General features: G+C 33.1%; 1 protein-coding gene and 1 long non-coding RNA gene across 2 annotated transcripts; one reads left to right on the plus strand and one right to left on the minus strand.

Moving 5' to 3' along the window:
- Nucleotides 1-506: 506 nt before the first annotated feature.
- LOC127882304 (uncharacterized) lies at nt 507-3313 on the minus strand. The gene is made up of 3 exons (XR_008050477.1): nt 3214-3313; nt 2464-2606; nt 507-613 (listed from the first exon to the last, which is right to left on the minus strand). It is a non-coding gene; the product is annotated as an uncharacterized LOC127882304 (long non-coding RNA).
- A 4772-nt stretch (nt 3314-8085) lies between these two features.
- On the plus strand, nt 8086-14435 carry LOC127882303 (orexin receptor type 2-like). The gene is made up of 5 exons (XM_052430870.1): nt 8086-8621; nt 10747-11110; nt 11773-11920; nt 13687-13799; nt 14010-14435. The coding sequence occupies exons 1-5, from the start codon at nt 8289-8291 to the stop codon at nt 14192-14194; spliced, it is 1143 nt and encodes a 380-aa protein (XP_052286830.1). The 5' UTR covers nt 8086-8288; the 3' UTR covers nt 14195-14435.
- Nucleotides 14436-14734: the final 299 nt, after the last annotated feature.

Genomic DNA, 14734 nt, shown 5'->3' on the forward strand with positions numbered 1-14734 from the left:
CGCATGATAACACATTAACGTATGTTATCTCCTGATGAGTTTGCTATCCAATATTTGAATAAAACTGAATGTGGCAATTTATTTGATGTCTGAGGATTTGCTGTTGAAATATCGGCAATAGTCCACTTTATACTTCAAGTTTTCGGACACTTACAAATACCTTTTCCACGTCCGAAAAATTAGATAAACAAACATTTAAAAAAATAAAATAATGATGCCCGAAAATTAAGAAAGTAATAATTCTTTAGCCTTTCATTTCAATGGCATTCTCCAATTACCCGACACCTTTTAACAAATATAACACACTATTTTAAGTGAACCAGAAATGCAATAATTGTTGTTGAATAGTGTTATAGTAGGCAGGAAATAATTATAAATGTCTGTACTAACGTAAATTAAAAACGAATAACAGTTAATTTGCGTCATTAGTATTATATTTTTGGAATATAATCGTGATTTTGTTTTTCATTGCATATTCAAGTACAAAATTGTGAATTACAATCTGACCACTTTGACGTGACGTTTCAATTCATTGTTGTTTTATCGATTGTATCGTTGGAGCTTATATATATTCCTCTCAATGTCTGCTTCCTTGGTACTTCACCGGAACGGTCTACAACATAACATAGTGGCCAATTTGTTTTAAGTGTACGTTATCCGACGTGTCCGTTTTCGGGAATCAAAGTTTATACAAAATCATGCCATAGCCACTCATTAAAGCATTCTCTCCTTTCGTCCATATTTCATGGAATATTAAAAAATTCAGTATTTTAAGTTCAGTAAATATTTTACATGCTGGAACAGTTAACACTTTCGCAAAAATAGTAACAGCATACATAAACATATTTCAAGTAGGAGACAAAACTCGGATATCAGGGTGCCAAGTTTGAGAGTCCGTAATCCGACGTGCCCATTATTTGGAATCCAAGTGTATACCACTTATTTAAACATGCTATATCTTCGTTTGAATGTCATTGAGTACTAAAACATGTTCAGTATTGTAAGCACAGTAATAACTCTACATGCTGGAAAAGCCAACGTTTTCTTGCAATTTTGGGGGCGATTGCCTTCTGCAATTCGCCCCATAGGTAACATAATATACGTATACCGAAGAATGTAGTCCGTTACTGCATTTAACCACTTTGCATCCAGATTCTGCATTCGCAAACAAAATAGCTCCATGGCAACATCTTTTCACTGTGGCATTATCACCCGAGTAACACGCAGTCCTCATGGAAGGTGTATACAGCGACGAAATATCTACACTTAACCGATACAGCGCATTTATGTTCTTACGTTTTAAGAAATCAACTGCGTTCGCGATATGGGCGACACAATTAAATTACCACGCGCTACATTTTTAGCTCGGCTATTTTCGGAGAAAACCCGAGGTATTGTCATAGCCAGCTTGTCGTCCGCCGACCGCCGTCCGCGTCGTGCTAAAACCTTTACATTGGCTCTAAAATCAAAGTGCTTCCACGCCACGCCACACCCATTCTGGGTTCACTAGGTCAAAGGTCAAGGTCACGGTGACCTAAACAAAAATTCTGACAAGCTTTCATTTATTCAAAACTGCACCCGCAGACGAGCGTTGGCACCCATTATGCGGTGCTCTTGTTTACCGTCAAAGTAAACATCTCAATGTTCTCTGCGGTACAAAATTTTTATATGACAATTCGCCCGTGCTTTTCATGCCAGTTTTGAACTTTTTCCTTACACACGAAATACATGTTGTTGTTGTCACTTTCACAGCAGCTATTTTTTTGCGTTTATGTTTTCAAGTAATCAAAACAATCCCGTATATGTCTGTCCTAACAGTAGAACATTATCAACATTTATTGTTCCTATAAAATCGCTATATGACCTACACTGTGTCGGTGTGACTTAAAATCCAGCATATAAATTAATTGAATATATATATGAATAATAATTGAATCTACATGATATATAGAAACCTTATGACAATGTTTGTCATCACGAAATCTCAGATACATATAACACTAAGTAAGAGTAAAAACCTAGGTCACCAGTTCAAATTATAATAATCAACATTGTTTTCACAGACGTATCGCAGTAAGGAATTGGCACGAACGACAATGACTTGTTTTAAAAAGAAGCTTTTACTTTTAACCACAATAGGTAAATTATATATTATATTGACAGCCTGTCACCCTTCCTTAATTCCATCTGTTTTATTCAGCAAAGGTGATTGGTTCGCATCACGGTGTATATTATTTTTACGACAACAAAATTTGAGCAAAATCGCCCCACCTGTACTTTCAGACCTTTGATTTAGTTTGTTAAACTGTTTACTTATTATTCAACTTATGCTGTTTTACGATGGAATGTTCACGTTTTTTGCAAAAAGGTTCCATTCTGCATTATAGGTATTTCTTCACAACTCAAAGGGATAAATAAACTCCACCATTTAATTTGTCACAAAAACTAATATATATAATGTACCTGTTAAAAGCTGATGATATTATCGTTCGCACGTGGCTTTTGTTTTTCTCTGTTATTGAAGTGGCACCAGTTATCGAAGTATGCACATGACCAGCAGCGGGGCGTAGTTATACCAAATGTGTACCATCCAATTATGCTTGAATCTAACAAAGCGGTTTTGTTGCATAAGTTTTCTTTTGTAGTAATGACCACAATCGGAGCACTAGTGTTAAGGTCTTTTGCCTGCACAATCTAATCGTCAATATTTTTGTACCAATTATTATCATCATCGTTTGATTCTCTCTCTCTATATATATGTATATATCCCCACATAGTTAGTATAAGACTACATTATTAAAATAAACTATATTTATGAAAATTTATGGTGTTGATGAATTGATAAGCTTACACCCATTAAAAGCCTTTTTTCGTCAGAATGTAAATAGTCTTTATAATAAATTCGTTTTTAGAGACAGATTTAATGAAATTTGATAACAACATACACATTATTCGTATATACATCAAAAGACTATTATTTTACCGGTTCGATGTTGTTTTGTTACTTCGGTAAGTGTTTCTCAAGTAAATTAAATGCAGTATTATTTATTGATAAGATATTGTTTAGCGTTAATCACTTTGCTTCTGATACTTAGGTAATAAACAGAGTTATCGCGGAAGGTGTTTCATAATTAATGTAAATGTCAATCAACAAATGGGTACAAGTGTGTGAATATAATGGCTACAAGTGAATAAACACCCATACACTAGTACCTCGAACTGTATTGAAACAAAGGCTTGAAGTGCATTCCCGTTTCGGGCGGAGGGTGGCGCAGGTGTTGTTTACCGTCGGGGGCAGAACCATAAAGTTGAGGTTAAGCTAAAAGAAACAACACACACATTTGCACTTTTGACAATACACAGTAAACATCACTGACATCCTTTAAATTATAATAAGGTTAAAAGAAAATGTTCAACAGTTTAAATATTAGAAGGCACCAATAAATAAGGTTACATGTTATTACATTTGTTGATTTTTGTTGTTGCAGAAGTGATATATGTCGGGCATTATGAAATCAATTTTAAATAGTAATATCTCACTTCTAAATTCGTATAAATTACAGTGTTGCACATTTTTACATGAACTCAAATGCCTGCGTATATTCGTCAACTGACGTTTGCAGTTTTTGCTACTGACGTGTGCCTTTCTTATACGTACTACTGACGTTATATTTTATCCGGTACATGCTCGTTTGTTTATGAATAGAAATATGTAGTATTATTCTTCCGGTAATGAAGATGCAATTCTATGAAAGTGTATTATTGTGAGCACAGACTCTTTCTATGATAAACTACTGAAAATTGCTTCTATAATTGAACTTTGTGTCGAAGTGTTCTCTAAGATTAAAGCAACAAACACAACGCGTGATATATCGTTCTCAAGCTTTGTGCATGCCATATTTCCTGCATTAGGTCGTATGCAAGCCAAAAGACGATCAGCAAAGATATTGACAGAAAACGACCTGGCGCTACTGTTCTCATTTATTAAACGCTTACTGACGTTGACTTACAAGGTCTAGTGACATTGTATGTTTATTCATAGTAGTATACAAAGTATAGAATACTTAAAGTATTGCATTAGCACGGATGGCAGTGTGGTTTCAGCGCTAGTATCACATTTTAAGATTTAGTGGTTATAGCCCAGGTGGGGAGTTCTGTTTTACTGTATTTAATTTTATTCTTATTCTGTTCTAAAGCTGTTTATTTACGATATTTAGATTTATCTGTTTATACCATTTAATGACAAACTTTAAACATGCACAAATCTGTGAACAAGTCCCTTTAGAAATGGTTTTCAGACAAACCAATGATTATTACTACGTAGTTCAAGATGAAAATCTTCTGCATTAATGTGGGATCTTTCAATGCTTATGTCTTCCACCACCGTAATACATTAAAGCTAAAGATCGCATCAAAACGTCTTTCAAATGTTTTATTATGTCTGGGCCTTATACCGATAAAATTAAGCTTATTTTGTTATTTGGATTATGATACTAATAGTTCTTACTACGCATTGAATCTGGTAAATTTTAACAGCACACCACACATACCTAAAACCCACGCAACAACAGTCTTGCCTTAAGGTTTACTTCTAAAACAACCATCACATAAAACGTGTTACCGTTACTTAATATGTTTGCGTGTATTTTAAAAATTCAAATTGATCGGTCAGAAATGATAAATGTTAAATTTAACATGGTCGTTTGGAATGATGTGTTACATAAAACTGTTTGCTTGTATTTAAAACGCGTGGGTCAAGTACACACTATTTTACATAATATAAATTTTATCAAATTAGGTAACTCAACCATCTTTCTGCATACCGGTATCAGTTAATCAATCACTAATATAAGTTTGTGATAACTGCATATTTATTGTAATTTGATTTAATGCGTATTCACCATAATAACGTAAGCTGACGCTCGAAATATTAGATTTGGGTCTGCTCTTTCTATGACAAAGGATGATAAATTAAATTACCATCCAATTCACTAAAGTCCGACTTTATTCTTCCTTAAATGCTTTATAGTTGTTTTTTTAAATGACAACACATTTAATAGATTTTTATGTTAATATATGCGAGTAAGGTTATAACAAATTGATTAGATGTTCGTCGTAGAGACAGACGGACGGACGGATGGACAGACGGACGGACGAGCGGGCGTTCGGGCGGACATTTTATTGAATACTTGTAAATAGTTCATTGACTTAACAAATACATTCACAAAACATATGTCAAAGGTGTAAAGTTAACATAAAAAGATAACAATTCTGTAGTGGAGATGAGCAAATATTAATTTACATTTGCAAATATATTTATACGGTGGTGGTTAATTTATTTTAAATAAATACAATGATAATTTGCTCTAAACGTATTTAAACAAAGCTAAAAATTTTGAGATAAATAAAATTAACATTTTTAGCTGTTCATAAATGCTCATAATTGTGCTATTTGTATTCATATATAACTAGATCAACAAACATATCCTCGAAGTAAAAAATTGGCGCAACACCCATTAATGATGAAGCCTTTCAATACAAGGGACCCCGTTGCCCGGTCGGGTTTACTTTTTTTTAGTTACTATTCAATTTAATTCTCTAAAACTATTTTGTTCCGTTGTTTCATTTTATCGCATATTAAATAAAGCACTTAAGCATTTGCATAAATATGTGACCCAGTCTATTCAAACGATGAAAGATACGTTTGTAATAAGCCACTTCGTATACACCGGATGCACATTCTAAAGTTACAAGACGTTTTAAAGCATTTAATTACATTTAGTTCAAAGTCGTATTTCAGATTTGCGTTGAAATAAAGTTTTAACAAAACCATTGCGGCTAGTGTATAACACGAATCACATATAAAAAGTAACAAGAAATTGAAACGTACTATTCATGTTATAAATCTAAAACTCGGTGTTTTAATTTATTTCAAATAAGATGAAAAAAAAATTACTTGAACATTTTCAAAAATAATTGGATGATTTCATTCAAACGATGAACAATACGTTTGAAAAAAAGCATTTTTGTATTAACCGGATGCAAATGCTAAACTTACAAGAAATTGTTAAGCATTAACTGACATTGAATTCATACTTAAATTGTTTAATTTGCGTTGAAATAAAGTTTCAATTTAAATATTTGGGTTTAGGTATGAAGCAAATCACACAAAACAGTTTAATGTAAATGATTACTCTAAAGTTACTCCTCTCTGTTGTTTGATATAGATGACCGCTATGTGGCTTAAGCCTTTGACGTAAATTATATCTAAAACTCTGTATATTCACATACACACCACAGGGACTGTGATATCCCCATCATGATAATCCCCATTTTAATGTAAGGTATTGGTAAAAGCTGATTTACATTGCCCTGTCATTGAACTTTATGGTTGCATATTATTTTATCAACAAAGGCACTCAAAATACCTCCCGAACTTAATAAACTTAAATTGGCCGATTATCACGGTCGTTCTACATGTACATGCTCTTCAACCCATAATGGTATTGCAAAAAAAGCTAAACCAGTCGTCGTAATCTTATATGTAGATACCCGTTCAAGTGCAATCTAAGCTGTTTATTGAAAGCACTGCTATTGAATGATTATGTTACACAACATGATATGATATTTTATTACATCTTAACAAGGTTGCGGTTTAAATTGTTTATTTTTACAGAAATTTAGTGTTAACATTTTGTATCAACGCATATCAATCAGTATTATTATTATAACTATAATAAATACAATTGTAGTTATAATACTACTAATATTAACAATAATAATAACCTCAACACCAACAACTACAACAACCACAACAAGAACAAGAATGATAATAATAATAATAATAATGATACTGATAATATGTTTTGTAGGTCTGTGGGCCGTTTCATAAACGATCGTACGATAGTTTTAACTTACGAGAGAATTTTGTAATCTTTATAAGTACAGGAACTAGCTCGCTATGCTCATCAGACGAGATGCCAATATAATTAATTAAGTACTGAAAATTATAATCATATGATATGAAGTTTTAGCAATTATTCTTCTTCGAAGAATGTATCGTATCGTAAATGTGTACTACGATGTTTATTGAAACGGTCCCCAGGTTCTAGAATGATGATGCATTATTTATACCCGGTTATAAGAAGACCATGCAATATTTCCTATACGGTCGCTGAACAACTTAGCGTCTGAGCTGAACTATTCACGCGAGTTTAAATATATTCTCTGAAATTAGTTGATCATTCTACATAAATCTGCTATAACGACCTCATTACTGACTGTTCAGGCGGTAAATGCTTATGATTGCTGAAAGCCTAGCGTCTGCAACTTTCACTTATCAAATAGGACTGGCGATCACTACTGGTTATACACTCACGAGGTTATAAACCCACCATTACCGAAGAGCAATGCCGTTCTTAAAACGGAGTATACACGATTTTAATTTCACGATTTTATTTTCTTAAGCTAAAACCAATACCAATATTAACGATGGATATAGGATGAAATATTAGTACTCTCTAACACTCGTATGATTAATCAAATACTGTATACTTCATTGAAATTCAAAACGAAAACGTTTACGCCGACACAGACGCACCTCGTGTTTATTGTTGAAATAAAATTGTATCGATGTGTCGTAGGATCAAATATGTACAGACTCGTGGGGATTTCTTGACAAACGCGGTGCAACATGTTTTGATGAGAGGATCGGATTGCATTCGCCAAAAGGGCAATACGCATTCTGGAGGCTGATTCCAAACATAAGGATCATACCACGTTATAAAAAGCGCTGTTGGTTATAAGTTGATGCTATTTCACGAATTTAAGGATTGTTTAAATAAAGGGAGGCGTCGATATGGTACATGCGTTATTCTTTAATGCGTTTCGCTTTATTTAAACAGTTTTTATGAGGATATTTATATGAAGCAGGATTGTGTATGGTGAGTTTAATTGTTGTCGTGAGTCGTGTGTTGAAGTTATTAGCAACTTTTAAATAAGCTTAAATGTTTTACATTTGCTTATAATGCATACGAATTGTGGTGTGATTGTCTGTTTTTGAACATATACGAGTACTAGAGTGATACAGTGCTCACAATAAGACACATTAAATAAGAACATAACTCTGAAGTATGAATTTCACACTCGTTAAACAATAACTGATGCTATCCGTATACTATATATTTTTTTATAAAAAGTGTATTGAACAGTGGAAGGGCATTTAATAATTTCTTAAAACAAATAAAATAGTCAGACACACAGATTGATTTTACAACAACGTGTGCAGTATGGAGCCTAACGGTGTTGAGTCAAGTTTGAATTTAACGGCGGCCTGTAATGTGAACATGACTAACCAGTTCAGTCATTCGTACACCGGAAAATGGTTGCTGATTATCGTTTATATAGTTGTCTTTCTAGTTGGATTAATCGGCAATACCCTTGTCTGTGTCGTCATATTGCGCAACAGAGGGATGCGGACGGTGACGAACATTTTCATTGTCAACCTCGCCATCGCAGATATCGCCGTTTTAATTATGTGTCTACCTATTACTTTGCTTGTTGACGTAACCGGCGCGTGGTTCTTTGGTGACTTCGTCTGTAAACTAAACCAATTAACAATGGTGAGTAGCTTTTATATTCAAATAAAAAATACCCTAACACTAGTGAACTTTTTACAGTATATCGCTCGGGGAGTAAAAGAGCCACTACAAACATGTATTTCTTTGCAAGAAATATTACATTTTTTTTTGATAATGGTGTAAATGATGTACAATCTTTCGTTGAGAAAAAACTGAAAACGGAAACATGTGTGTATAACAAAAAGGTAATTGTAGTATTAATCAAGCATATACATTTAGCAGTTCACTTTTCTTACAAAAATATTATAATTCTGTCATATATAATTATACGATAATTAATTTCATATGTATGTACCAATGAAGAAAGGATATATTTTTGTTTAACTATCCCAACCAATAATAATATAATCTTCAAACACATAATTTCTTCAATTGTCTTTTATACTTATGTTTTTACAGTTTTAAATTTGATATATTTTATCTGCGACTGTCTTTTATATAATTATATAATTTATCTGCCGTTGTTCATTCAATTGATAATAATGTATCCTGAGCGGTGTGAGGGAAGGATTGCTTACCGCAAACCCTTTTTATCTTCCCAGGGAAGATCTACAGCTATTCAATTACAATTTATACTGGAAGTGATTTAAATTAGCAATACACTTCGACGCCTAAACCAACACGATTCTAATTATAATCGACACTTAAACAGAACAATTACACAATTAATTAACTAATTGTTTGTAAACCATGTTTACAAAAATACAAAGTTACTTTATCGTACTTGCAGCTATACACATGAAACATCTCGTTAAATACATCCTGGTGTAATATTCTGAATATTAATTAATAGGCAAAGTACTGGCGTGTCGATCGCCTTAAGTACCACTGTACGTACAATCGTCAAAATCAAAATGCATTTAATCTCCAACAATATAAATTTCAATGGCAAAGCTGCGGTTTAGGTTTCAAACTGTGAATTATTTAGCAACATCTGGAATGTTTTATTGTAATATGAATTATTTCGCTTGACATATGGGAACAATATTGTAAGGGGATCTTAATTTGTGGGGTTGGATATTCTATTACAAATGCTATAAATTAACTGAAGTTTATAAAGGCAATGGCAGATGATAACATAAAGAATACAATACCATATGCACTCATGCATAAACGATGTGAGCCTTAATTTAGTTTAACGGTTCATTTTAAATTCCTGCAACGATATATATTCATACGACACACGAACACTAACTCTGATCCTAATAAAAAGACGAATGCTTCGGTTATTGTAGGAAAATATGTACGAAATATCTTCGTCACAATCGGCTCGGGGCGCTTATTTGTCTTTGCTGCTTTTTATGAAATTCGTCTTCAAGGCTGTTGATAAGGCATAGCATTTATAATATAATAAATGTACACTATTTCGCCACTTAAATAAGAATAAAATGTAAATATGTATCATAAAGCGTCGTTTGTCGTTATTGAATGAAACCACGTGTGCATAAGCCCCATATTAAATATCGTAAAAAGAGTTGTATATTACTTATAAATCACGATAATGCAAAAGAATTTCAGACTCTACCAATTGTGTTTGTAAAATGTATGTAATAAAAATGAAAACTATGTATTACTTACATGTGTTCTAGCTTGGTTCGCTTTTTATTTCTATCAGACAATTCACTAGACTAAAGTGTTACTTATTGTTAAAAGGAAAATATACAAAGTATTGTTTATTAATGCATAATAGTTTATCTTTGTAAAATGTGCTCTTCAATACATGGGAAATGAGGCAATCCTTACAATAATGATGTAATCGGACGTCTAAAAAATGGTTTCTAATTTTTATAAGTTCATAAACTAAGATAATAAAAAATATCGATTGTATGTGAATGATTTACATACAATTAGACGGAAGAAGATAGCTTCCCGAAAAATGAACTTATTTGACGATCTCTTTTCCGGTTTTTTACATGTAGACGTCGGTAGATGGCTTATAAAAGTATTATTCGACATCTAATGTTGTAAGATGCTCGCAAATGGTCACAGATGTGACATTATTTCAACGTATACGCGTGAGATAATATATATCCGATATATATCGGTTCCACGCAAGATTGAACGTGTGTGTCTTTGTATTACAAGCAACGTGTTGTTCTCTTTACAGACGTCATCGATATCTGTGTCTGTTCTTACACTAACGGCAATATCCGTAGAACGTTGGTATGCGATCTGTCATCCGTTGCGTTTCCATAGCACCACGCGACGCGCCCGTGTCATCATTACTGCAATTTGGATTGTTTCTGCAGGCGTCGCTCTTCCGGAAACAATTGCCTCTAGAACTGTTAAGACATGTGAAGAAGAAATGCTGTTCACTGCTTGCTACCCGGTTGATCTTGGCTACAAGGGGCTCATGATATGGCAGTTTGTTATAATTGCTGCACTGTATTGCGCTCCCATCTGCCTTATGGGTTTCACCTATTCCAACATCGCCTTTATCCTGTGTACCGGACGGATACCAAAGGAATCACGTAAAGAGTTACTCATATGCATTGATATATTCAACAGCGTTTTGTGTTGATTATGAGTTTATACTGATTCCTTTTCACGAATATAGTACCACTTGCTGAAATATAGTTTCTATACTGCAGATGCCGCTTAAGTTTCAATTCATTAATAATTTATTTATAATAATCGCTCATATAAGCACATTTATTATTTGAAGAACACAAACATAGTGCTGTTTTTTTTTCTTAACGAATACGTTTTAGTCAATGCTAGGTTTTAAGGTTGGAAAACTGTAATCGGAGAAACACTCCCATAAATGAATCATGAAATTGAAACCTTTTTATTGCAAAATAATGAAAAAAAGTAACATACATTAAAAAACAAATGTTTTATGGTTATGTTTCAAGAAATAAATGTGAATGTCTTTGCCGATACAAAAAGACTTACTTTAAGCAAACTACAAAAGCACTACTAGATCTAAACACTGTACATACCATGCAAAACCTTTTCAATGAAAGCAATGCAATGTAAAATGGCTTAAAACTATGCTGCTTTTTTATTATTTGTGAAGAAAAGAATTGCTACATTTGAGCCGATACAATTATACTTAGAACAATACAGAATACCTGAATCATAGTATAAGTATTAAAACAATGTACAGTTTTGCTGTTGTTTGTTTTTACAGACACACGTGCTGCGATGTTGAACGGCAGAAATTGGAATGATAACGATGAGCACATTGAATCGCGCAAAAAGGCTGCCAAGATGCTCTTTGCAATTGTGGCTCTCTTTGCCATGTGTTTCTTTCCAAACCATCTGTTAAATGTCTTAAGGTAATACATCAATAAAGCTCGTTAAATTGGTGCAAGCTTCAGTTCGACTCATCAGTAAACGTAAGGAAAGGTAATGGCTTGTAGGTTTTCATGGATAAAATACAAGCATGATTATTGGCTTAAACGATTTTACATACTGACGCAATTAGTAAAAATTACAATAATTCATGTTTCTGATTAAATAACACTGTATTCTTATATTTTCTTCGATATGTAAAACACATTTTGCAATTATTCGCGATAGCATATGCATATCGTGATGCTGGTGCATTTATAAATGCTATTCGTACACATTGTATCATTCTTCTTTTAATGTATTATCAAATTCACTTAGATGGCTGTCTGTTTAATATCTAAAGATATGAATACTTTTTAGTTGGTTATTACATTTGATTGTGCACAATTGCAATCACACAAAAAACAAGTAAAATTATTTTATTATAAACTGCTGATCAATGTTAATATAAACAGGCAAATAAACTGCAGATTGTTACTCAAGAAATTCACAAACATGTACAATCGTAGATCAGAATCGAAACATGTATATTATTCATTCCAACGCTGTATACATATGATACACTGCTATGGCCAGATTTGTTAAATACAATACAATTATGTATAAGTCCTTTACCTGACTCTAGGTTACCAACAGTCCTTCATTGTGTCCGTCGTTTGGTCCCTCGCCTGTCCGTCTGCTCGTGTGTTCTCTCGAATCTTGACCCTGTAATAGCTAAAACAGTATCTAAGCTAGCATAATCACACTATGCATGAGAATAGAGCCAATTAGGCAAATATACACTCTATTTAATGAATTTGTCACACATAAATTGTTGTGTCTAAAATAACGAAAATAATTAAAAACTAAAAAATGGATCTTGCGAACACTCAACAAGTACTGAAGATGAAACTTGGTTAGTGGATAGAATGTAATATGGACATGTTAATTCCGACAAACATGTTGGTATGTATTTGTACACATTTTATTGTTACAAGAAAAAATATAAGGTTGATAAAACATGGTATTAATATAGAGAGTTAATACGGAGTGTACACGTTCTTGCAGCTTTTTATGTTATTCCTGCCGCCTAAATGTCCGTCCGAAAATACGTATCTTACAATAACTCAGAAAGTGATTAAGCTGGAAAGAAGTAGTTCGACGTAAAACACTATTAATGTGTTTCGTCTCACCAAACTAGTGGTTGCTATGATTACAGAAAGCTAAAATATTGCGTCTGCGACAACTTCAAATATACTAAAGCTTTATTGATTGAACACCCTGTTTGGGTAGAGGCGCAAATGGGAAATAAACAATGCATTACTGATTGTTTCCACTGACTTGAATTATGTTTTAATAAGTTAAAGAAATACATGAACAATACAATCCGCATTATGCGATAAATAGTACGTTAATGAAAATAATACGGATTCCGGTTGATGATTGCTTTTCGCCTTTGACATGGCTCTCGTTTTCAATGTACTCTACCATCCTAAACACAATTGGATGGAACTAATGTCCCATGACCTTTGTCAAAAGAAAGTCAAAACGTGTTGATAAACTAATATAAATTAAAACCCTTCGAAGTTTAGATTTCACAATAATGAACAAAACCTATGTGAATGCATAAGTCTTCCCTCCATACGTTGAAACAGATGTAAATATTTTACCGATTTCCTTTGAAAATATTCATGCTTTTTTCCATGTTATTAGTATCGTATTTAGAAGGTACACTTCTTTAATTTATTTTATGTTTTTCATCAAATTTTAGATACGCTGGTTTTACGGAACACGTGGAAGGAATAGAAAACTTTGCGCTGGTAGCACATCTGGCGATATTTCTCAACAGCTGTATGAATCCCGTCATTTACAATTTTATGAGCGGTAAGCACTCAAGTTTGACGATTAATTGGCTCTCATTATAACAGGAAAAACGCTAAATGTTTAGTTCTATTCATATGTATGCAAAATGAGCATGCATGCAAAACGTTTATCGCATATTAATAATTAACGAGATGTGCGCACTTAAATCTAATTCAAAACACACAAAGCATGAAATTTGACGCAGTATTATTATAATGTCGTGTATTGCAGACAAGTTTCGGAAAGAATTCCGCCATCAAATACAAAACTGTTTCCGTTGCTACACGCCGGATCGCCGGAACAGATCGACGTTCCACAATGATTACAGCGTGAAATTTACTGGGGGCAATCACGTGAGCTGCAATATGACACACTCCACAGCAGCCGTGACACACGAAGTACGGGCGAACATTTAGGAAATTGTGTATTGCATGTACTTTATTTTCTTATATTGTGTTCAATGATATATGTGTTTTGATTGAAATATATTGTCAAAGGAATGCGATGTCAGTGTGGATCAGTCAATAATGTGTTATAATGAATATAGTATACGGTTTAAACTAAAAATAACAGATAATGAATGTTTACACTGTTAATTATTCCAATAAGAAATACACTGCGTAATGTTCGACGCCAATTTTCTTGTATGTAATCATATTATGGGTCTTCATTAAGGTTTTGTTTTTGATAACATTGTTTTAAAAACGTTGTTTATTTGCAAACTGCCAATGTTCGCATGTTCTTTAAAACGAAATATGTATTGGGCTAAATAAATATGACAGTATACAGAATAATTAACTTATAGACAAATCAATTTAAAATATAAGATATGGATATAGTTCGGAATGTTTAGACTTTCTTTCACTGCGATTTTAATTTGTATTGAATAAATAACATGTGTCTTAGTGTGGTACCGTTTATGTAACAGTGCTTCTTTAAATGACTTTTTTCATCAT

This window comes from Dreissena polymorpha, chromosome 5 (assembly GCF_020536995.1).
Source record: "Dreissena polymorpha isolate Duluth1 chromosome 5, UMN_Dpol_1.0, whole genome shotgun sequence".
Lineage (NCBI taxonomy): Eukaryota > Metazoa > Mollusca > Bivalvia > Myida > Dreissenidae > Dreissena > Dreissena polymorpha.

Coding starts and splice junctions, on each gene's coding strand:
- LOC127882303 (XM_052430870.1), top strand. CDS start 8,289: ATGGAGCCTAACGGTGTTGAGTCAAGTTTGAATTTAACGGCGGCCTGT. Junction 8,622..10,746: donor AACTAAACCAATTAACAATG/GTGAGTAGCTTT, acceptor TTCTCTTTACAG/ACGTCATCGATATCTGTGTC. Junction 11,921..13,686: donor CATCTGTTAAATGTCTTAAG/GTAATACATCAA, acceptor ATCAAATTTTAG/ATACGCTGGTTTTACGGAAC.